This window comes from Rhyacophila brunnea, unplaced genomic scaffold (assembly GCF_057557595.1).
Source record: "Rhyacophila brunnea isolate RB1 unplaced genomic scaffold, BYU_Rbru_1.0 scaffold_22, whole genome shotgun sequence".
NCBI lineage: Eukaryota > Metazoa > Arthropoda > Insecta > Trichoptera > Rhyacophilidae > Rhyacophila > Rhyacophila brunnea.
In genome coordinates this window covers 36,232,017-36,257,239 of record NW_028232882.1, presented here as the reverse complement: position 1 = coordinate 36,257,239, position 25,223 = coordinate 36,232,017, and the positions used below count along the sequence as shown (strand labels likewise).

The following is a 25,223-nucleotide window of genomic DNA, read 5'->3' as shown; positions in this document are numbered from 1 at the left end:
CTATCGAATTTATGTTTACTTTCTTCATCATATCTAGTTTCTGTTTTTAAACCCCTACCGTCCACCATGAAAGCTGGAACGCCCACTAGTGGCCGGTAGGATCAGGTTGACTACTCTGCTTTAAACGTTTAAACGTCTTCCTGTAAAATTTAAATATAGCAATGTCAAAATAGTATTTTGGGAAAGTAGGTAAGTACTTAAATTTGGGTACCTGCAATCTGCAACTACACTTTCAACTGTGTAACTGTTTTTTTCTACCGCGAATCGTTTATCTCCCGTATCCAACATGCAGTCTTCGCCATTGGCCGTTCTCACGTATGCACCGTTTATATGACGTTTAGGTATATTGTAATAATAATATCGACTCGTAGTAAAACGTTGTAATTGTATTTAATATGTGTGTATTTTGAATTAATAATACGAATCAATAATGCATAATATTATTATATGTATGATATCGTAAGTCGTAATACATTTATCTCGTTGCTCTTTGTTCAGTATACATTATTGCCTAGCAACCAGTTGTAAAATAAATAAATAAATTATTGTTATTTATTATTAATCCTGCCTTATCATTTCGAGAGTTCTCGATAAGACGAGTTCTACTTAAAATATTATTAATTATTTGTAATGAAACGCAAATCATCTTTGCGGCATGGCCGATGCATCAAAGCCAATCATACATGGACAGCACCTAGATAGGTACTTAAGAATTGTTTCAATTATTATTGTTGCACAATTAGGTATCCATATCAGCTCAACCTAATTCGCTAGTTGCGCTCTTTACAAACAGGGTATTTCAACTCGTGGTCTAAAAAAATCTCTCGATTTTAAAGAGTTCGTTTATATTTTCGGGTCGAGAATGTTTGAGTATTACCGAAACAATATTTGAATTTTATATTATTACTAAATGAATACCCCCAATATGCTGCAATAAGAATACTTTGCATGCACACGAATTTTTGAATCTTTGGGAAATCAGGTCAGAGTGTATTTTTGGCGTGTGACATGTAACACATAATTTATTTTTTCACACAAAAAATCGCACTCGATTGGATTCGAACCATCGATTGTTCGGCTATCAGCCGAACGCACTACCTTTACACCATAGTATGATACTGCAATCGTGACGATTATACAGTATAATATTATAGCTTAGAATTAATCCATTGCCTAGGCAGCGAATTTATTATTGTCGGCCATTTGCAATTCCTTACGTAAACAAACGATTAAACTCCTGAGTGACAGTTGGTACTTTAAAAATAAAAACAACGAGAAACCATTATATAATTTAGTAATATAAGTTAAAGTGGATAAAAATAAACCAACGGCGTTCCAATAAGCGGTCCCTTTTCTTGAGTGTGTAATTTAACAAGATAATTAAGAGCTAGTCAAAGAATCTAGTTTATCACAAGTTTTATTTTTGTTATGTTACGCCAAAGAAGTATAACTTCTAACGCGCGTACACACAGACCGATTTTTTTTAAAATATTATATTATTTCTTCCCAAAAAATGTGCACTTTACCCCATTTAAACTGTACCTCATTTACTCCTGAGATAGACCATTAAATTAGAGTATCCTCCACGTAACCTTGCCATTGTACACAGTGACAAGGATTTGTGTGTATGCGCAACCGTATAATTGTATTAGTAAAAGCCAGGCACTTGTTTGGTTTACTCACGTTTTAATTCAAAAAAATCTATTCCAAATGGCAAGGTTAGGTGGAGGATACTCTAATCGTGAACCTGTTTTGAGTTTTGGGTTATACAAATTATATCTTCTTCTGTCATGTTCATGCCCAGAGCGAGGCACTGGTAAATAGATACCAAGTGATTTACCTATGTTTCCCATCGCACAGTACCTATTTAGCGATCTTCCAATGAGACGTTACAATGTCATCCGTTAAGATTAGAGCTGTGGAATTGACCGAGTCAGGTCTATCTTCGCATCGTGATGTGAGACTGCGCGTTCCTTTGTTTCATTCCTGACGAAGTTATATCCACCACACCAGTGGCGAAAGTTTGCAAACTTGCTCTGTATTTTACTACACCTTAGTATAAACTAATTTTACCATCCCAACCTTTCCTCGATCCTGGGGTCATCAAGCATCTGTAGAAAGTGAAAAACACAAAGCGATAACAGTGTTCTGATTGTTTACTTACATGCCCTTTGTTCAAATCGCAATAAATTATTTGCCGTTTGACTTATAAGGTCTGATTTTATTGTTGCGATTTAGAATTATTGTGTTATTGTTTTATGCGGACCCGATGCCCGTCACAAGAGGAATTGGATTTATTACCCAGTAATTGGCGTATTAAATCTGCATCTCCATACTTGGCCGTCTTTGTATGCAAAATTTAGTGTCGCGAATCACGCCCAAGTCATTTCATCAAAGCAATCTTTTTGTTTGTCTCAATTTGCGTGTGCATGCTAATATTTATTTTGATTCTTTATTGAAATGATTCAAGTTCAGTAACATAGCTATATTGAGATTCCGCAAAATGATTAATTTTATCACTGTTGCTACGTTAATTTTATTGCGATTTTACGGACTCAACATACTCTGATTTGTCACCGTCTTGTTCTCCTTCTTCAGTGCCCTTTATTTCTATGAGTCGCTATCTCCTAAGATACCTTCCTACACAAAATATTTCACTCGAATGTACCTGGATGACTTCTAGGGCCAAGGCTACTTTCTTGTAAAACGTATTCCAGTAGCGTTTTGTTCATTATTTTAAAATCTAAAGCTTATCGAAACTAACTATCGGAACTCACCCTGCTTTGTCTCTAAGCGATGGTGCCCACAGAACGCGTCGAGCGGGCGAAGTCGGCGTATTCATAACCATAATCACACGTCTCTCGCCGCGCATTACCCTTCACCTATGTAATAAGCGGCCCAAGCAGCACAAAACAATTATTTTTACAGCGTCTCTCATAACAAAGCAATAAAAATATTATATTATTTCGGGGCTTGTAATAAATATTTACGACGACATTATTCAACCAGCGAAATATAATGACACGGAATAAAATAAAACAATGGGTTCTCTGTTATTAAATAATTGCTTTTGGCCCGTCGATCGACGACGCCTCAAGCAGCGTAATTTTGGTAGCCGTGTTCAATGAATGGACTTCTTTGTATTTTCATTAAATCGTATCGCCGAGAAGCGAAAAACGGTGACTCATGCGGCAGGCGGCGCGCAAGGCATCGTTAAGTCCAGTGGGCGCTGGCGTATTTGATTACGTTGTATTTTTGATGATTTACGCGCCACTTGTAGAAATTTTGCGCGAGCGCCTCACTCGCTGCGTCAATGGGCTTTATGCCTAAGGACTTAGTAAAAATGCATAGGTACCTACTTACCATTCGCATTTGGCTTAGTGTTTTTATACGGTATTGAGTGGTCTAGTGATATTCTTTTTCTTTGCCAACAAATTTTTGATCTACAATTCTTCGACTGGAATATTCGCCACCATAATTGGCAAATATTTTTGATAACTAAAAATGTAAGAAAGACTAATGTAAGAAAGTAATGTAAGAAGTAAAGTAAAGTAAAGTAATGTAAGAAAGACTAAAAAAGACTAATTGAAATAGTGCATTTTGGATGCATAATAATTATGTAACATATCTACATATATATGCTGTGGGTGCAGCGCATGCCTTGATTACCTACTGAAGATATTCACACGATAGTTTAAGGGGGGACATGCTCGTCGAAGGTCAAAATTGAGTTTTTATTGTATTTTCAAACCATGATCCTGGACACTTCTTAAACGTTGTAGATGATCTATTTATAGAATTTTGAAGCCTTATTATCCTTTATAGTTATTTTAAACATTTGATGACTGCATGAAGTATTTTTGTTACATAAAATAGTATTCTTTTAAACCTCTCGCTCTAATATTTTAGAAATAGTCATATTTCGGTACATAACTGTGCAGTGGTGTTAAGATTTTTTACATTTATTAATTTTTAAACGCATTTATAAAACCATTAGTATAATTTATTACGAGATAATTTTTGTAAAATATTCACGATAAAAAATTATATTGCTAATCTCTGTGATCCCAAATTTGACAAGAATTAGGCATTTTATTATTCAAAAAATCGGCAAGATTAACACATTTGAAGATGATTCTAAAGATATTTATTATAAGCTATGTCTTTGATTATTCAAGTGTGATAAAGATCTTATGAATAATGATTGCTTTATAATAATTATTGACCTAAGAATAAGGTAGTGTTTTTTTGAAATACGCCATTTCTTTTGTCATTCCCCAGTGGTTAAACTACAACATACGGCCGTAGCCATAAAATGACAAACTATAATTAAAGTAGGAAGTAAAATTATGTTAACGCGCGTGTTTGAACATGTACTTAACCGAATTTTTTTTTATTTTTTTTTTAAACGGTACATGTTCAAACACGCGCGTCAATATCATTTTACTCCCTACTTCAATTATAGTTTGTCAATTTATGGCTACGGCCGTATGTTGTAGGTGAACCACCGGGGAATGACAAAAGAAATGGCGTATTTCAAAAAAACACTACCTTATTCTTAGGTCAATAATTATTATAAAGCAATCATTATTCATAAGATGTTTATCACACTTGAATGGTCAAAGACATAGCTTATAATAAGTATCTTTAGAATTATCTTCAAATGTGTTAATCTTGCCGATTTTTTGAATAATAAAATGTCTAATTCTTGTCAAATTTGGGATCACAGAGATTATCAAAATAATTTTTTATCGTGAATATTTTACAAAAATTATCTTGTAATAAATTATACTAATGGTTTTATAAATGCATTTAAAAATTAATAAATGTAAAAAATCTTAACACCACTGCACAGTTATGTACTGAAATATGACTATATTCTAAAACATTAGAGCGAGAGGTTTAAAAGAATACTATTTTATGTAACAAAAATACTTCATGCAGTCATCAAATGTTTAAAATAACTATAAAGGATAATAAGGCTTCAAAATTATATAAATAGATTATCTACAACGTTTAAGGAGTGTCCAGGATCATGGTTTGAAAATACAATAAAAACTCAATTTTGACCTTCGACGAGCATGTCCCCCCTTAAGTAGGTATCCATAAAACCAATAAATAAATTTAATCACATACTAATTGCCCGCCCGGTAATGCTTGCTCCTCATGGGAGTAAATATGGTGTGGTGTGGGACTTTGCTATTTGGTGGTATCATTTCCATTGTTCCTCATTATTTAAGAACGTTGTCAACATATACTTTAATTAGAAGCTGATGATAGAAGACGACATTCATTTGTCTTTAAAATATATTATATTTCAAAATAGGAACATCCAAGTTATCATAAATTAAAGTTATATTCACAGAACAGATAATAAATAGATTACCGATAGGCTATATTCAATACGCCGCATGTTGATGCAGGGTTTTCAATGTGTGAGTGTCCTACGAAAATGAAACACGCATTATGCACGTGCAATAGTGTGTCTAATACACCAACATTAAATGAGCGTGAATGCATAAACCGAGAGCATTTTTCAGTATTCGACGTAAAACGTATTCTTGACACGTGTGTAAGTTTAACCAGGATTCTACCTTACTCGAGTCGGTTACCTGCTATCGCCTTACCCGTTATGTATTTCAGTTCCCATTATTTCTGAGTTCCCTGGTTATATGTATCTGAAAATACCGCTTTATAGACAAATCCTTTCGAAGAGCATACCCGATCTCAAAAGACACCGCACGCCATTGGTATACATGAACATGACATTTAAAGCATTCTATTGGTATAGCAAATTTTAAAAGAAGTAAGTGATTCGCCGTGATCTGGATAGCATTATTGTTACCATTTCTATGTTCCGATTAAGTTAAGAGCATACTTCAGTGAAACGGCAAATAATTTTCAACAATAGGTTGGACGAAATTTCGGATTCGTTGCCAATCAGAGAGCGATAGTAGACTTGTGAGCTCGTCAATTTGTTTTGTAATGGCGTCAGAGGAACATATTTTTAAATGTGTAAAGATGACTAAAAAACGTTACGCATTTACTCGAAAAAGAAAACATGACAATGAATATATTATTGTTATTACTAATATAACAATAAACATGACATTAAATGAATGCATGTTGAATTTTTATGACAAATTATGTTTTGTTCGTTTGCACGCATCGTTTGCACAATCTGCACGTCGCGTAGTCACGATCTTTTTAGATTCAGATTTTAGACCATGCTTAAACATGCATAAACCATGCTATAGCCTTCAGGTTGAGGTTTGCGTCAATTATCGTGCGCGGCGGACCCGCCTTACACATTTTGTTTCAATGATGTATTTGTTGTTAGTACGCTGGTTTCTTGTGTACGTACGTCGACATGTATAACGGCAATGGAAGATGTCCGGTGATATTATCGTAATTGTAATGTAATATGTAGTTGGTCCAACATTTTCGAGCGTCGCGGTCGGCCCCTTCATTGTATGTGAGGCGGTCTTTGTGGTTAAGTGGCCGTTTGTAACGAATTAATCTTCATCATGCATTCGACTTAACCGTTGCTATCGGTTTCGCTGCTGTTGAGAACCTTTGGCACGTGTATCGTCACTGCTTGTAGGTTTATCTTTTTTCTTTTTAAGTAAAACTCTTTTTCTCTTTACGAAATTAAATAAAGTGAGTATCAGAATAAGCGAGAGGGTGGGTGTTTGATACTTAGGTAAACTAAAAACAAGTGAAATGAATTTTCCGACAGGTCAACTAGTTGACTACAACACAAATGCTCATACTATTGACTGTCTTAAAATTCATATGATTTATTGAGAATCTGTAAGCTTGAGATTAAAAAAAATACACATAACGTGTTTGAAATGGTTAATTCGTACTTATTATACTTTATTTCTGTTTTGCATTATATTCTAAGTAGATAACTGCACCTCTTGCTGTATAAACGTAAGAAATGTACCTAAACGATAGACAATGTTGTGATACATTTAGCTTTTCGTAAATGTCAAGTTTTGAGTTATGTTAGCCATATTCGTATATCGCTACTCTTCAGTTCCACAAAATTACAACTCGACAAAAATACTAGTTGTCCTCGTAGGGCTGACGTTTTTGTCACATTTCTACAAGTCAGTATAGATCAAAAATTTGATCAGCCATTACTCAAAACTACGATTTCCTAGTTGTAGCACTATGGAACTGAGCTATTGATACATAAATCTTCTGAAACTCTTAAAATGTTCTAATTCTGTATTTATACGTGGGTTTTACGGAAGAGCGATCCAATATGCTACCATTTGCATTGTATTTTAGTAAGTCAGTTTAGTTATACTTCTTACATATTATATTATTCTTTGCTTTGTGGTGATTTACTCATAATAGGTTAGGTTACGCGGGTAGGCCCACTAAACATAGCAGCCATAAAGTTAGTTAGTGCGTACGGAATATTTCTAAACATGAAAAATCTAGTTACACTACGTCACAAAACATGTTGTCTTTCACTGCGGTGACTTTTTATTATTTTTGACGGCATACATTAACTTCAGTGATCCACAAAGACATTCATAAATCATACAAATTTGTCCCACAGGCACGTCTATGAACTGTGTGAAGCCAGCAAAACAATTTTAAAAGATCATTAGTTAATTAATTACTCTTGTTACATTAGTGTTGACGCTACGCCGAAATGTGGTAAGTGTGAGAACTAACTGGGAACACATTTTTCCACAATGGCGACCACGTGCTTCGGACCTCCCCCTCTGCCCCCGAACAAGCGAGGGAAAGATGCTTTGCAGAAGAAAAACAGTTTCAATCAAGGCAATACAAGTCATACTTCGTCTACGTATATGAGTTTCAAAGACCCCTTGGATGAGATATTGGTGCTCAGTTCTGAAGATATACCTCCGTCCGGAGAAAAGTCCAAGAAGTGCCAACACCACCATCATCATAAAAGAAAGAATTCCCTCAAGAAATGCAAACATGCACTTAACCTAAGTTTGGCAAAGTTTGGATCAGAAGATAAAGGATCAAAAAAATCGAGCGGAGATGGTGATATTTCGTTCAAAAGCAGTGCTCTTGTAAATGGCATTGACAGAAGCTATTCGCATGACAATTCTGCCCATGAAATGAACAAAGCTTTAAATTCTGGTACCGATTTAAATAAAGAGTATTTTCTGCATTCTCCTGATGATTCTGGGGACGCAATACCTTTAAAGACTTTCAGTGAAGCCTTCAGTAAAGGCTGTGATGATTTAACAGTCGTGGATTCAAGATCCTCCTTCGCCACAGTAAGAAATTCTCCGTTCGCTCGATCGAATCCAGTCGGCAGGGCAAGCTTTCATACAAACTCTTTGACTAGAAACTTCCGTGTGTTCGGCAATCCTAAGTTATCGTTAGCAAGATGTTCTTCGGAAGGTGATGTGTCGTCGTGGTCTGATTCGGAGGTGCCGCTCAGCCTCAGTCCTCTGGGTTCGTGGAGACCTCCTCCTTCGCCTACAGCTCCACCCGGACAGACTGCCATCAACAAATATCTGAAGATTCTAAGCGGCAGCTGGAGAAACCTCTTTCAATGTGAGTTGAATTATTTATTGTCTACGTTCTTAGGATTTGTTAAATTGTATCAAAAAAAAAATAAGTGGCCTACTTATCGAACTCTTTGCTGATGAACTACAGGTTGCCACCAGCTGTGGACGCTCTTATACTGTTGACTTATTCATATTTGAATTAGCGTAAGTGTCTATTATCATCCTTTTCATGAAAATCTCAAGGCTCGTAACTACGCGACGCGCAGATTGTGCAAACGACGCGTGACGAACAAAACATAATTTGTCTTAAAAATTCAACATGCGTCTATTTAATGTCATGTTTATTGTTATTTAAGTAATAATAATAATATATTCATTGAGTGTTTTGTTTTTCGTAAGTAAATACGTAACATTTTTTAGTCATCTTTACACGATTAAAGAATTAATTCCTCCGACGCCATCACAAAACAAATTGACGTGCAAACAGGTCGACTTTCGCTCTCCGACTGGCAACGCATGCAAAATCACGTCCCACCTATTGCTGAAAATTATTTGCCGTTTCACTGAAATATGCTCTTATATTATTTTACCTGTTTTGATAAACAAATCCAAACCTGGCCGATTCACGTCCAAAAAAATTTAATCATATAACCTACCCATGTAGTTTTTTTCAGTAGAATATTAATTCGATATACTTTTATAATAGCTTATTCAGTCATCGCATTCTTTGGCATGATGGTCATAAATTAATAATATTGACTAATCTCTAGCAAATTTCATCGATGATTGAATCATTTTTCTGATAATATTTTATTATTGAATACTTATTAATAGAAGTATGTATTAATACTTATTTTGCTTATAGAAAACATGATCGTAGTTTCGTAATATTATCTATCTCGTCGTTTTATATTTGTTTACTTGTTGGCTTCAGTCTTGGTGGATAATCGCAAAGCAAATAGCGTGTTATCTTATCACAGGGTATTAAGTGACAATTCGCAAAACTGCACTTTGAGTCAAAACTGATACATAAATATATTTTACGTACATAATATTATTATTATATGACATGTTGGCATCATTGTGTCGACGTGCTGTCTGTCGCGTATGTACACCATGTAGAATATTCTATACATACTTTTTTCCATATCAATAATACAGTAATATATTCTGAATATTGACAGAAGAATGCAGTTGTACATTAAAGGCCGAGATGCATAGAATGTCACTGAACACTAAACACTAATTAGTCGTTTTTCGGGTAATTATCGGTTACCTTTTGAGCAACCTGCAAATTTGATAACTACTGTCTCATTTTAACTTAAAATTAAATAAACAGTTTTTAATGTTGTTTATTTGTTTCAGACAAAAGAAAATTATTTTGACTAGAGATCATAATATACGCTAACGAAATACTGGCAGTGTTAAACACGTATTATAATGTCTCCTTCTTCCTTCTTTACTCGACGTTTCGGGCTCGTTGCAGAGGCCATTATCATATAAAACAACCGTGAAAGCCTCAAACATTATACGTATTATAATATTAACAACACCGTTAACATTCATTTTCGTAAACAAGCACCATCTTGACACGGTATTACGAATTTCTTGCCATGCCAATAAAAATATACGAATGAAAAAATACACAGCACTGGTATTATACTGTATACACGGTGTGTCAATTCGTTCAATTAATCACTGATAGAGCAATCGTCCCCGTTCTCGTTTGGTAGTGGAATTCATCATTCGAGCGAGGGGTTTTTTGGTAGAAAAATAGTCAGTAAAAAAATAACGATTTGTTTACGTTTATACCATGCCGGGATCGAGATTACTAATCCTGGAATTACAGTCCATAGCCTACATAATTAATATTTATTTTATCTAAGTAGTACATAATTTCATTAATCGTGTTAATTTTCAATTATTGTATTATTATCTAATAAGATACGAAAACACCGTATTTAAGTAGGATATCTAAGTAACATTGTATTAATTCTTATTTTATTTACTAGTGAATAAATGTCATTCCACACGGTTGGAAAGTTGAAGCATTTAAACTAACTACTCGATTGCAAATCACACATCAAGTCATGATTTCAAAAAGAAAATCAGCGGAACAAATACACAAAAACAATGTTGTTATTCAATAGGTTTATCTAACACAGAAAATGAGTAAATAATGTTTATGATTAGCGATGTTTTGACCCTTGGTATTTTCCGCATTGGCACAAAGCAGTGAAACACCGCTGCTCGGCAACCGAAGGGTTAATAACACTCGGGAACTCCCGAGTACCTTGACCCCTAAGCCGCCTTATATTTATCTTCTGGCGTATTTCCACATACTTAATATATTGTAATAATGAATCTAACATAAACATTTCTCACTAGGGACAAGTTTTCGGCTTTAGGGAACACACACAACGAGCACAATAGAATCAAAACGCGATTCCTGTCCGCCCACAGAGTTCATTTTTTTCCTCCTTCGAAAGCAAACGTAAAAGCTTCGAAGATTTCTCTGTGAGAGTAGGTACTACTTAAGCCTTGTATCGGTCGTTGTTATAATTTGTATCGTCCTACGCACTGTACAACTAGTATTTATTTTTTGTAACATATGGTCCCTAAAAAGAGAAATAGATTTGGCCTCAGCACGTATCAAATGAGGAAATGAGAATTATTTATCTACCTACAAACTACTAATATTCATCCACTTCAAAATTACTATACAGTATCTTTATAGAAAGGCTGTTTTTTAAATGCAACATTATCATACATTCTGTAAAACACCCGTTAATCAGGAGTATCAGGCGTCTGAAACAAGCCACCCCCCCATGCACTCTATTGTTTTTTTTAATGTCACGGAATAAGAAGAATGAATCAAATAAAATTGAATAAAACAATAAAACGCTCTCAATAAGCCTATTATTTTATAAAGCGTTTCATGTTAGTCTGGTCGTTTAGATTGATAAGAACAATGGTGCGATAAAGCAAATCTTTATCAAACGCATTATCAGAAATCCATTATGCTGCTTATTAATAGGTACTTGATAAGAATACAAGGATAAAGTATGTATCTGGTGTCTTCGATAAATATTTTTAATTTTTAAATAGGCAGTTTTTATTATTTGAGAATGTCCTATTCAACCGGATGAAATACGTATTATGTATGATAAGTATATTTTTTGGTTTTATTTTACATTAAAGAAGTGTATGTGAGGAAACAACTGAAAATAATTGAAAACTGTCTATAGATAGGTACCTTTATTTATATTACTCGTGTTTTTACGAAGTATAATATTATCATCTTACGAAATCAACATACTGTAAAATCTAATATAATTACACACTGTGGGATTTAAACCTCCCTTTTCCAGTGCACTTTAGTTGGCTATTGCGCATGACCGGTAGAAGAAAAATTGCATCCAATGCTCGTCACACTCGCACTCGAATGAAAAACCAGACCGCGGCGAGACGGACGGTTGCAAGGCCGAGTCACTTCCTGCGCGCATCGCGTTAATTTCATAATATCATTGCCTCTGGCTTTTTCGACTCCACTTTAGTATGTTTTTTCTTCTCGTATTTTTAATATAAATTTTATCTCATCTGGCGTTCCATCGAGAGTCCGGTTTGGTACCAGCGGCAGTGAAGTCTCTGTTTTTATTCTGTATGCCTCTTCTTTAAGTTCTACTCTTATTAGTTACTACCTTTTTTGAAGATGATATACGATCTTCATAAAGTGCATTTATCGGCATATTTGACGATACCTGTTTTGCTCACATATCTGTGTACACTCAGTGATCAATCTTCTTCTTTTGGTGCCGTCTTCTATCGAAGATTGGCGGCCAACTTGCAGTGGGTACATCTGCCTATTCTGAGCCAGTCGTATCAGATCCCAAACTCCTCGGACAGACGGGACACAGGTGTCGCGCTCGTATATAATATAGGAGGCATTTGTATTCGAATAAAGGGGCCTATGTATTATGTTTATGAACGCCCCAGATCTAATAAGCCAACGCATAATTTCGCGTTATAAATTAGAACATGAAACTGGCTGCGGTAATAAAAACAAGTGTATCGGCGGCTTGAGAATGTGGCGGTCGACGGAAAAGTGTATCGGACACGCATTGACTCCTTAGCTCTGGGGCGTTCATAAACATAATACAAAGGCCCCTTTTATTCGAATACAAAAGCCTCCTATTATATTATATCAAGCGCGACACCGTTGTCCCGTCTGAAACGGACCTTATGAACGTTGCGACCTGCGAAGGTTGATTAAATTTGTTGATTTTAACTTTACTGTTTTTATTTTTATATGTGCCTAAATTATTGTTAATTTTCTCGTCAAAGCTATTAAGTCATGATAGATCTTGTCCAGAATCTTGACCATGATTAGTAAATCTCGTTTAATTTGTTTCATATAACATGCATGCCGAATGAATATCCATATTTAAAGCCGGTGCCCACGAATGAATTTAATATAAAACAATAATTCTAATAATTGTTTCTACCGAGTAAACGAAATGCTACTTTAAAAATACCTAAATATTATGTTTGTTCGTTTTGTAATTTCGTACGTGTTGGTGGAAATAACATTCCGCAATTCCGCATCCGGCAAGACCCTTAGTACTTAATTTAAAATGGAAAGTTTTTATTCGTTGTAGATTATTTAATAACATTGGATATTATTCTCTTTCTACCCGTTATATAAAAATAATATAATATGTAATCGAATTCTGATCAATCCAGATGGTATGTACTAATATTATACGAACGCCTTTCATTTAATAATTTTCTTTAGAAATGGTTTCCTTTTGTGTAAACTTGTATTGTCCGATACATAGGTATTATTGGCTTTTAACAATAGATTATCGTCTTCGATGCATTAGTTTCTATCATTTGTTGTTCGGTATTATTGTTTAATTAAAATGCATTCAATATAAACGAAGTTAACTGCAAGTCTAATGCAACTATGATTGCTTACCTCCGGAGATCAATAATACTGATTGTTTCGTTTGGCCTTACCCATTAGGGACCTTGTAATCAAAAGTATATTCAATATTATTATTAATTAACTGTACATAATATGCAAAAAGTTAATTGACTAAAATAAATGACTGCATGTTAATTTAGTCCATTGATTGAAAAAAAAAATGATACTTATAATAATTGTGAGTAGTGTACATTTAATGCAAAAAATTACCTTTCTCTTTAGATAAATTTAAAGCTTGGTAATTATCATGTAGATAAAAAAAAATACATTATGTGATAATGACTTACCCCCACGATCATAAACGAACCCTCATAGTGCATAATGTTATGTAGGTTGGTACCAGTGGCGAAAGGTGACTTTTGTAATGAGGTAGGCTGTGGAGATCTGACAAAAAGAATACACTTGTCAGGTATACTTACGAGAAATAAGAAGATAATACGATATTACTACTAATGAATAGGTACACACTAAAGATAACGACACACTAATTTAATGAAACTTCAAAAACTCATTGACGACATAAAATTAAGCGATCAGTTTAAATTACGTATTTTTTTCAAAACCAGTACCTATACAAAGTTCTTTTTATTTTTAAAAACAGTCTATATTTATTAATATTTGATTAAACACCATAGAAACTATTTCATCTAATTATTTATTATTTTCTTACTCTCGTTCGACCTAAAACGGTTTTAGGCTCTGCGATCGGAGCTTACCTTAGTTCATGGCTACGTGACGTAAAGTCCATATTAAAAAAATTGAGAATTATTTGAAATATAATCCGACCTTTATTTACGTCAACACAGATGGCGCGCTGTGGTATCTTTAAGATTGTTTTGTAGTTATCTGTGTAATACATTCCTAAACATACGGTATCTCTCATTGGCAAAATAAATTATTTTATAGAATATATAATCAAGTGAGTATATAAATAAGTCAATATGCATTTAAAAAATATTTTCTTAAGAAGGTAGGCTTCAAATAATCGCCTAGTATGGAGTCTTCGCCACTAGTAGGTACTATTGATTAAATTGATAATTTTAGATTTTGGGTAATGTGATTTTTAGTGGAATATTTTATTTACCGGTGGCAGAGTTTACTGGGATCTAATTATTTAAATCAGTTAATAGTAGGTAGTATTATTAGTATCTAATGCTTAATGATAGATTTTTAGCTTAAATGTACGAGAGCACTTAGCCGAACTGTGAAAGATTTGCAATTAAATCCTACCCGATCACTACTTGTTTCTAAGTTTTTATTTAACATGTTTATTCAGCTGTGTATATTATTATTAATTATTAACAATATTATTTTTTCTCTTTCTTATATAGCTATTTCGCTTGTAACACCATTATCAAGACAATGAGGCGTTGTTCGTGTTTATATTATTTACTTAGGTACTTTTACATACATATTTCAAACATATAATTAACTTTACTTTACGTTTAAAGTTCCCTTTGCAATGAATTGTATTATTCGCAAATATTTTTACATTTAGCACATATTTTTCAGTACTTAGGTATGTTATTCAATGTTTTAAAAATATAATCAACTGATAAAATGATAATCCTATCATAATGGGTGACATTACCGCAATGATTGACAGTAAACAACTCTTTTATTTTATATCTCAATTATTATTTATCAGAATTATTTTCTTTCTACGCATGAATATCTCAGTCCGATGGTGAAGTAGTTAGTTGTTGGAGCACCGTCTATGAAGCCGTGGATGCAGATTCAACCCAGGCCATTTTTTCAATTTGAATCCAAACCATGAATGAACCCAAAGCGATCGGAAAATTACGAGCAGCCATTTCTCGTAAAAAAACACATATATTTTATTACCACAATATATGCATCGTTTCACAACAAAAATAGAAATTATTGACGGATGGATACAGTTTTCATTGATTCAGCTGGAATTCGGTTTCGTAAAAATTTGAATAAAACAGACCTAATATAACCGCAAACTTGCAACTACTAACAACAATACTGCAAATTTGTGATGGTATTTAAGTATTCCAAGTTAGTTTGTCAATTAAAATAATCATGTTTGTATGATATACGAAAATTACTATCTATTAAATAGCTTTTTGACTTCTTAATTGGGTAGCTAACTTTATCTTTTTAGGTCAAGAAGTCCGTTTTTTAGATAATTATTAAATACGGTTAATTTTTGTTTACAAGTTTTTTTGACTGTAAAGAAAAAAAGATAATTAAATATTGTTGATAAGAATAAAACTCGCAATTATTGATTAAGTATATCAATTATTTGTAGTTGAAACAAATGAACAGCTAGTATCTTATCGATAGACAAGAGAATTATCAAGTGCCAGTACATATACAGCTAGAAGTGAGAAGTTCTCGATCAAAGACGTTTATTTTTTTCTCTATTTATTATAAATAACCATACACCTACCTAATTATTATAATTTACCTACTTGTCGTGTCCTGAATTAGGTATAGCACTTTCTCTAAGATATTGCGACGGAGATCATTGTCGGTCGCAAAAGGGATATAAAAGGAGCCCCGTGATGATTTCCGAATTTTTCATACGTCCTCTAGAAACAACAGCACACCCGATTGCTAATACTTTCACCAATGGAAGAACCCCATAAAAATAAATAGTTTTCAGTTAAAACCAGATTATTAATTATTATCAATCAGTTACCATAATAATTATCGGAACTATAAACCGATGTGTGGGTGTTGGCCATCTCCAGGAAATGCCCCCTGCTGTATCTTTTTTTTATTTATACAATCCATCCACATGAGTTTACCATTCTTTCTATTTAATCTAGCGGCTAGCCCATTGAGTGGATTAGTGAATGTATTTCATTGAATGGCCTACCCTAGGTTCATGTCCATGTTCACGTGTGAAGACGATATACATACTCTTGGAGGGATCACTATGCAACGTACGCCTTGGCTGTAACCTTTTTGCCAAGACGTGGCATCTTCTCCGAAGACTCTTCTTGGCATCTTCCTTTCAAAAATGTTCAGCACTCAAATAATATGTTGATCAATATTAGAGTCTGGTGTGATATTTTGAAGGGAATGTTTAAAAATATTACCTTGCGAATTAAATTTAACTGTGAACTCAAGGTGTTATTTTACTTTTAGATACTAGTAAATCGTAATTTTATTAATTGCTATTATCAGTTGTCGATAGTACTTATTATATTATGCAGCTCTACATAGTGATACTATCACAATATGCAGAAGTAATTCTGACCAAGGATTTTAAAGGCACGATCTTCCGGGTTCATTTATCATCGAAATTCAGGTGTTTGACGTTTGGTTTGACATGTGGTGCTTACAGTTATTTATTTATTTTTAAATATCAATTCGCTAGGCTTAGAACATTACAGTAATTTCTATTATGTCTTATGTATGTAGTCTATATGCAATTTATGTTTGAATCAAACCGTCTTATTTCCATGAATTAAGATAATTAAGTGCATTAACATATAAGTCGAACATGTGAACTTCAAAATTTACTTGATTAATATGAAATTACTGAGGTCAGTCGAAAATAAATACGTAGATACCTACTGTAGCAACTTGAGTTGACAGCAAGTTGAGCACTCTAAGTTGAGTTGAAAATGTCTCTCTGAGGCAGACGTAACAGGTCCAGATTTATTTATTAAAAGTGGAAAAAGTATTATAATAATTTTCGTTTTATAAAATGCATTTCCACCATGATTTGACAGTTAACACAATGAAGAAATTTAACACAATAAAAAAGATTTTCAAAAATAATAAAAAAAAAACGTAAGACTTAGGTACCTACTATGTATTTTAACTAGACACCGTATTCAAACCCCGCACTCACGGATTCGGATACGGGTACTCTGGCACTATTCCACCGTGCACTGCAAATCTTTAACCGTAGTAAAATTTATTAGTAACCTTTGTACTAACCGTATATTTACTTAACTTGCGCTTTGTATGCATATCATTTCAATTGCTACCGGATTACTGTGTATCTGGGTGGGTCGTCATCATTTCCTATTCTCTTTAGGCACACATCTCATCCGCTATGATAAGTTCTGAATTAAATAAACATTCTACACCTCTTATGTTCACTTGATCCTGATGCCATATTTTAAAGAAATGTAATCCTCTATCATGGACAGCCCTGCGCATCTATTCCTATACACAAGACTGTTATCGTATTGTATTGTATTGAAGTATTATAATTTTTACAAGAAGTTCGTTGTAATTGTTACAATAAGTGCTATGGTTTAACAGCACCTCTCTTGGCTGCGCTGTGTTTTGAGCGAGATAGACAGTTTTGACTGTTTAGAGTGTTATGACGGTTAACTTATTGTGACAATTATAATACCTCAATACCTACCCTCGATAACCGCCGATAGCGGCCGATAACAGTCTTGTGTATAGAATAGATGCGCTGATCATGATGCAGTATTTACGATGGGGTGTATGTTAATCCTTATTTAACACGTTCTATGAAAATAATGAGTCATGTATATTGATTCAATTAAAAAATGGTTATTTCGAGAAGTTTTGGTATTATATAGAGTTAGTGTTTTAAAAATCATTCAACTTTATATTCATGTATAAAAGCTCTCTGCGTAGATTTGAATGAAGGCTTTTCTTCGGCGTCTCTGCTTTCCCACCTACGTCAAAAATACAATCTTTTGTTTGATTTCATTGTGGCGTCCACATTACGAGGCTCATCAGTCTTCGCTTGTGCTCATCTGTGATTGATGCGCTCCACCAAATTTCTTCAGCCTCTCTTCCTGTTGTTCACGTGAACAGACGTCTCCGTGAATTATTACCTCCAGCCTTATATGCTATTAAACACCCATAAATAATTTTCTACAGCCTTGTGAATAATAGCTCTAAAGCTGTCTACCATTTTGACGTGTCCGATTCCCCGTTGTGGGATCGGATCACCCACATAAGTACACGACCACCGGATAAAGTTAACCTCTCGGTAATCTATCTCAGAGTTTAGTTTGGACTTTCACTGTAATCATAACCACCAAACAGTATATTTTGGGAGTGATAAATGACTTGTTTTAAAATAATTAGATATGTATAAGTAAATATAATAAATGTTCGTTAGTAATCACTTGTGTAGGTGTAGATAGTTTTTTATTAGGTCTCTTCTACACCGACTTTATAGACGGTATAGGTACCTATACTCGTAAATAATATGCATTAATATATTATGTATCGGAGTATACAGTCACATACAAAATCTCGATATTTAAGGCTGTATATACTTCAGATGAGGCATGGTCTAAAAAGATCGTGGCTAGGCGATGCGCGGATTGTGCAAATGACGCGTGCCGAAAAGTACATACGTAAAGTTTTTTAGTCATCTTTACACGATTTAAGAATATTTTCATCCGACGCCATGACAAAACAAATCGACGTGCAGACACCTCGACTGTCGGTCTCCGATTGGCGACTAATGAGAAATTTCGTCGCACCTATCTACTGTTGAAAATTATTTGCCGTTTCACTGAAGTACGCTCTTAAGTATACTTACACGTTTTCCATAAAAATCAAATATATCTGTCAAACAATATTTCACCTTTATTATTATTACATACTAAAGTAGAGTTAAATTTTAACAAGGTACCTACCCATACTATTATGTATTTTTACAATATGTGAACATTTTCCAACACAGATTTAGAGTTATTTTTTTAACTATATACGTCTATATTACGTTAAGTTTATGATGTAGCTTTTATTGTAATATCCTGGAGCGCTAATCGATTATTATATTTTTAGTACCTTCCCCCTATTGCCACAGTTCTACTGAGAATTTAGGTACTGATTATCGATAGTAATTTTATCAAAAACATTTAGTAATATTGTATTGTATGTGGATTTTAATTAATTTTACAGCAATCAGCCGGGTGTAAGACATATGGTCAGGTCAGTGGGTGGAAATGATCAAGTCGAGTTAATTGTTAGATTAAAATAAAAGAGGTTATTAAAAGTTAATAGGCTTAGCAGATTATTTGCTTTTTCTACCTCCATACGGTTTGATTTAATTTAGAAAATATATTTAGGTAAATAATTCATATAATGTTTTCTTTTTGTTTCAGGTGAGTACTGACTAGCTGTTACGTTTTCTTGACCTTTTTCCTACAAAAACCCATCGGACTTTCAGGTAAGAAATTATTATTTATTATTGTAGGCCTCCCATCAGTCGATCGATGATTATTACATGTCACGTCTCAGTTGCAGTCTTCGGGACAAATTTGTGTACGTAATGGTACGTTTACATTTGACACTAATATCGTCATATTTATGTATGACACCATATTCACTTAAGTGTAAACAGTAAGTATATTTGTATCTGCCACTTATTTTGCGTGTGTCGACTCTCACCTACCACTTATTCAATCTACTTATATACGCAAATGTAAACACCGCGTATTCGACAAGTTCGAACTTGGAGCGATATATCACCGAAGTTGGACCACCGTCTACTTTTATGTCAAGTACCTGACACATTATTCGTAGTTTGACAGGTACCTAGTGAATTGCATATGTATATTTCTAAAACAACGGACAATCAATTATCATAGGTACACCATGAATGTATGCCCAACGTTTACGTTAATAAATGTACTGTAGCGATCTGTCAAAAATCATAGACAATGAGAAATAAATCGGATGTGCCGTGTTCTATGGATTTTGTTCGAAAATAAAATATCGCTTGTTCTCGGCACATACGATTAATTCTGATGCACTCTGTGAAGAAAAAGTGCGCTTCAAATGGTATTACCTAATTCATTTTGGCCCACACCTGCACTCGTATTAGGTACGATAATATTATATTGAATATGCAATGACGATCAAGTGCTAGAGATCGCAAAGTTACTGTTAATCGTTCTTCTACGCATTTCTGAATTGTGTGTCTTGTTTTTTGGCAAAAGGTCCAATCTTGCAAACTAAAGTTCACAAATTGTGTTGGATCTTCGATTTTAAACTCTGACATTAAACGGAAGGCACCTAGTTCTTCTCGTCGCTGAATCCATTCCCGCATCCATCTAGACCATTTTTTCCTCCTTTTTGTTGCCAAAAGACTTATAGAAAGATAGAAAATAATAACACTCGCTGCTTTCTTTTTTAACATTCCCATATTGACAACTGACATAACGTTTTTGAGAAGTATACGAAATAAGTGTCCGAATAAGTTACAATACCATATGTAAACACCGCATATATTTATTCCAAATGTTGCCATTGAATAAAGTGTCGAGACTTTATTTCAACGAGAAGTATACGAGCATTTTATGTCAGATCCATGCAGGTGTAAACAGTAAGTGAATTTTTATGTCAGACACATAAAATAAGTATAACGGTATAAGTGTCAGATGTAAACGTACCATAAGACAACATATTATCTACAATCTACAACATATTATGTACTAAGTGTCCGGTTTACGCGGTTGGCCGGCTGACTCGAAATTGTTGAGTAGTATGCAAGTGAAGTGTTCACTAAAATTATCACGTTTGCCACGGCCTCAACGGGACAAACGGTAACGTACTCGACTATCAACCGAAAGGTTGGTGTTTCGTGACCAACCGTGGAAGTTTCTCGTGGGTCTTGAAGGTCTACCCAGCACAAAAGTTCATAAACTTGCTTGAGTGACTATTAAATTATTTACTTTAATAATTCGACATTATTTATGTTTTTTTATAATTTGATCGAGCTTTGCGTTTCATGCATATTATTATGAATTTTAATGTATCGTTGTCTTTTCAGCAGTATAGTATGTCTATCTCTTTAAGTGATTCATTTATTATTAATTAATAAAACACATAAACGTTGTTTATTTAATAACTGAACCGCGGAAACGTCTCGCGTCAAAGGCAAACTATTTACGCCGAGTTAATTAGCCTGCGTCGCTAATTAATTATTCCCTTTAAGGCTTCGAGCTTAATATTCGACGAGCTTTCAACCCTGGCGCCGCCGTCAGGGCCTTCATAGGGAATCTCTGCGCCCGCTCTAATTAACCAAAGCTTTGACATGATTGGAAAAACAGGGAAAACAATAAACAAAAAATGTTTATTATTGATTGATATTGAAATGGAGTTATAATTTACTAGAGTTTATACGTCATATATGTCATGACAATACTTATAATAAATATACATTTGGAGTAATGTTGATTCTATTTATGAATCACATTTAACATTAATTAATATAGTATAAATGTTTTAAAATATAAATAACCATATTTATTGTACCATGCAGTAATTAAATTAAAATAAAGATGCAGTAGACATTATTTTATTCTATTGACTTATTATTTTACACAAACACTGTAAAAGCTCAAAGCTTTTATCGCGCATGTTTATTGAAAGCTTTATTCAATGGGATCTCATTTTTCTCGATCCTGTGTATTTGTGTATTGCGTTGTTACGTACCTACTCAACTAAACTAGCTTAACAGCAGTCTGTAGATATTTTACAGGTTTTTTTTTATATCAATGTATATAATTTAGTGACATTTCTCATTACCTAAATTAAATTACCGACCCTTTACCTAGTTCCGTTGGTTATGATGACTTATGGAAACCATGGGTAGTATGCGATTACTCAATGTATGAATAATGAGTACCTACCTATCTAATGTAGATATTTATCAATGTATTCTAGCAGTGCAGGCAACTTATTTGAGGCGTTGATATCGTTACTGTCAAATGACACTAACACCGCTGCAAAGTGATTTCGTCGTGGCCACAATGCCAGTAGATTTTGTGCTTCCTCTACCTACTGTGGAGTTTTTCCAAACGCTTTAAATTTCTAACATTACTTTTTATACTTGCTTCCGTTAGTTGGTAATAAGGTTTTGACGTTTTTTTAACTGTTATAATATGTTATATAAACGAGGATTTAACTGTCAGTATACATTTGCCATTTATGAATGCACACAGTGCCTGAAGATGCCGAAAGGCGAAACCCGGAACGCAAAAAAAGTCTTAAATGGAATAGGACAATATTATTATGATTGACATAAAAAAAAATGTCGATAGTATTATTTTGTTGTAATTGAATCGCACTAGTGCCCATTTAACCCATATTCCTGAGGCGACCCTGGCGACGATCTCTCCTTTACGAGAACGCGTCACGTGCGTTGCGTGCTCGCGTGCACCTCCCTCACGTCGACTGCGTGCACCTCCCTCACGTCGACTGCGTGCGGTCTCACGTATTACATACACTTCGCTTTTACTACGAACGACTACGCAATTCATTTTATATTTCACTGTTGATTATTTTTAATTGAAGTGAGCGTTCAAAGGTTAAGAAAGCGATTTGTATTGCCTAATTGCTTCCCTTTGTGTAATGATTTTTTAAGTCACGATATTACAATTTACTTACCTGTTCAAATGTAATTCAATTTCACAAATGCAACGCAAGGTGAGTTCATGTAATTATTTACTGCATTTCTCTAATTTACCAACACCCAGACGTTCTTTGATTTCATATTGATAATAACTATTTTATAATATCGAACTCGTTGTTTACCACTCATCATCATCATCTTCGATATTAGCTGGGGTCTATCATATTATCTCAGATGAATGTTTCCCTTTATATCCACCAGTTTTCTTCCTGAGTTTTCCGCCAATCTTAATAAATTAACCGAGCCTCTTATTTAGGTATTACGCCATGTATCAGGCCAGTGTAGATTTATCGGAATTTCTGGATTCGTACCCACGACCCGCAGACCGAAACTGTGGTCCTATACAGGCGTGCACACAAGGGATTGGTTTTCGGGTCCGGACCCCTCCCCCCTTCAGAAACAAGAAAATACAAATTATTTAGTTAAATGGAATATCTTCTATTTCTTCTTCTTCTTCGTCAGGTACGTGACCCAGATCAATTGGCTGTCCTTCTCCACGGGTTAGCCACACTTCTCTAGGAATTCTACGACAATCAAGACTTGTGGCCACTGGAAGACCCGCGTCACTCATAAATTGAATCCAATATTTCGAAAGACATGATAGAGCGGACGATACAAATGCACACTGGGGATCCTAAGTGTACGTCCTGAGTGACAGCGTTCGGCGCAGCGTTGAGCGTTTTGCGCAACTTCAAACGTATAACCGTGTGTGAAAATGTTCGTAGACAATGTCTTTTTTTGGTTATACATTTAAACGGTTATACGTTTGAGTTGCGCATAACGCTCAACGCTGCGCCGAACGCTGGCACTGAGGCCTCACACTAATTATTATGACCGTTAAGCCACGCGCATTCGATGACCATTTGTGGATGCAACAGTTCGAAATGACTCATTGGTGAACACTCTTAGTTATACCTGCAGGTCGGATGTTTATTGTTTGAATCAAAGTGTGGAGTGTCTGGGTATGGGCAATGCACCTGTAATAGTACTATGTTCCGCGACTAGAATCTAAGCGCAAATCGTTGCCCGAGAACTGTAGTGGGACATCTAAAACACATAGGTAGTATTGAGATATTGAGGTTTAAAGAAATTCATTAGGTATTTTATATTCTTAGTAAAATTAAAACTTGTTAATCATCTCATCATCAATCATCATATATTTATAAAGAAAATCATACTATATATTTCGTTAATAACATAATTGTATTAAATTGTTCTGAACATTTGTGTTACCCCAGTTTAACATTTAACGTGGTGGGATTTTTTATTCAATGTTATAGTGGTATATTTCTCATACAAATAAATTTTACTAGTAAGACCAAATATCGCAGTACAGCTTTACACTATGAAAAATTTCGAATTTCATAAGCAGATAAAAAAAATTTTAGATTTCCCACTACAGTTCTCAGGCGACGAAATATGGACGTCAGCGGCTCTTGCTAAATTAAGGTAACCTGCACCTTCACGCAGTCTTAAAAATCAATAAAAAATATTATGGAATGGTTTTTCATCTCATGCTATGAACGTCTTGAATTTTTTAACTTGTGAAGTTGACCGCATTTCCATGTAAAATAAATACATTTGGTATGATTAAAATGAATGAATAATTAGTGATATTTACGGCGATTTTTTATATAAATTAGTCAGGCGGGGAAAGCAAAGTGGCGGAAAAATATTATAAATTAGATTAAATAAAAACATCCCTCCCCTTAAATGTGCTTTATCCTTTTTAATTAGGCGTAATTTCTACATTTTGAGCGCGCAGTAAATGCCTACACGTGTATCCCGAATTTTATCGCGGCTCTATTTTAAAGAGGAGTCCGCCGTAAGCATTCCACGTCGCGATATAATTTTGACTTATATCTCGGACCCCTTTGTTTCATGTGCCATCCTCTTTCGGGTTTTCAGACACCTACAACATTATAAATTACATTAGGCGGCCTTCAGCGCAAAATTCTTTCGCGTGACAACGTGGGGATTATGTTCTAGTAGTCGTGAAAGTCGAGAAAAATGAAACGAATTTCATAATTTATTAATCAATTAGATTTCGCAATTTTGTCTTAATGTGGAAGAATTTCGTGACAACCCACTCGACACGATTAATTATAATTAAACTCTGTTGTCCGGACATTAGTGTGTTGAAGTCTTGACAAAGGCACGTCACATTTCAAGAAAAATGCTACATTTTAATATGGTATGTATCAGTGGCGAAGGGTAGAAGTAGGCTGAAGGTCCGCCATAAATGGTGCACACTAAACTTTATCAGTCATACGTATTTTTTTTCATTGAAATAATACTACAATTTACAGATGGTGTTGGT

The 25,223-nt window shown here is 34.4% G+C and overlaps 1 protein-coding gene across 2 annotated transcripts in view; it reads left to right on the top strand.

The window, feature by feature from the left end:
• Positions 1-25,223, top strand: part of ckn (CRK like proto-oncogene, adaptor protein) — a 214,130-nt gene that overhangs the window by 57,311 nt on the left and 131,596 nt on the right. The window contains exon 2 of one of the 2 annotated variants that reach the window (XM_085949782.1): positions 7,577-8,556. In XM_085949782.1, coding sequence (XP_085805908.1) covers positions 7,716-8,556 — 841 coding nt within the window. In that variant the 5' untranslated portion in view covers positions 7,577-7,715. Of the gene's footprint in view, positions 1-6,530; positions 8,557-25,223 lie in introns of those variants that run through there. The other variant, XM_085949783.1, reaches the window with a different exon arrangement.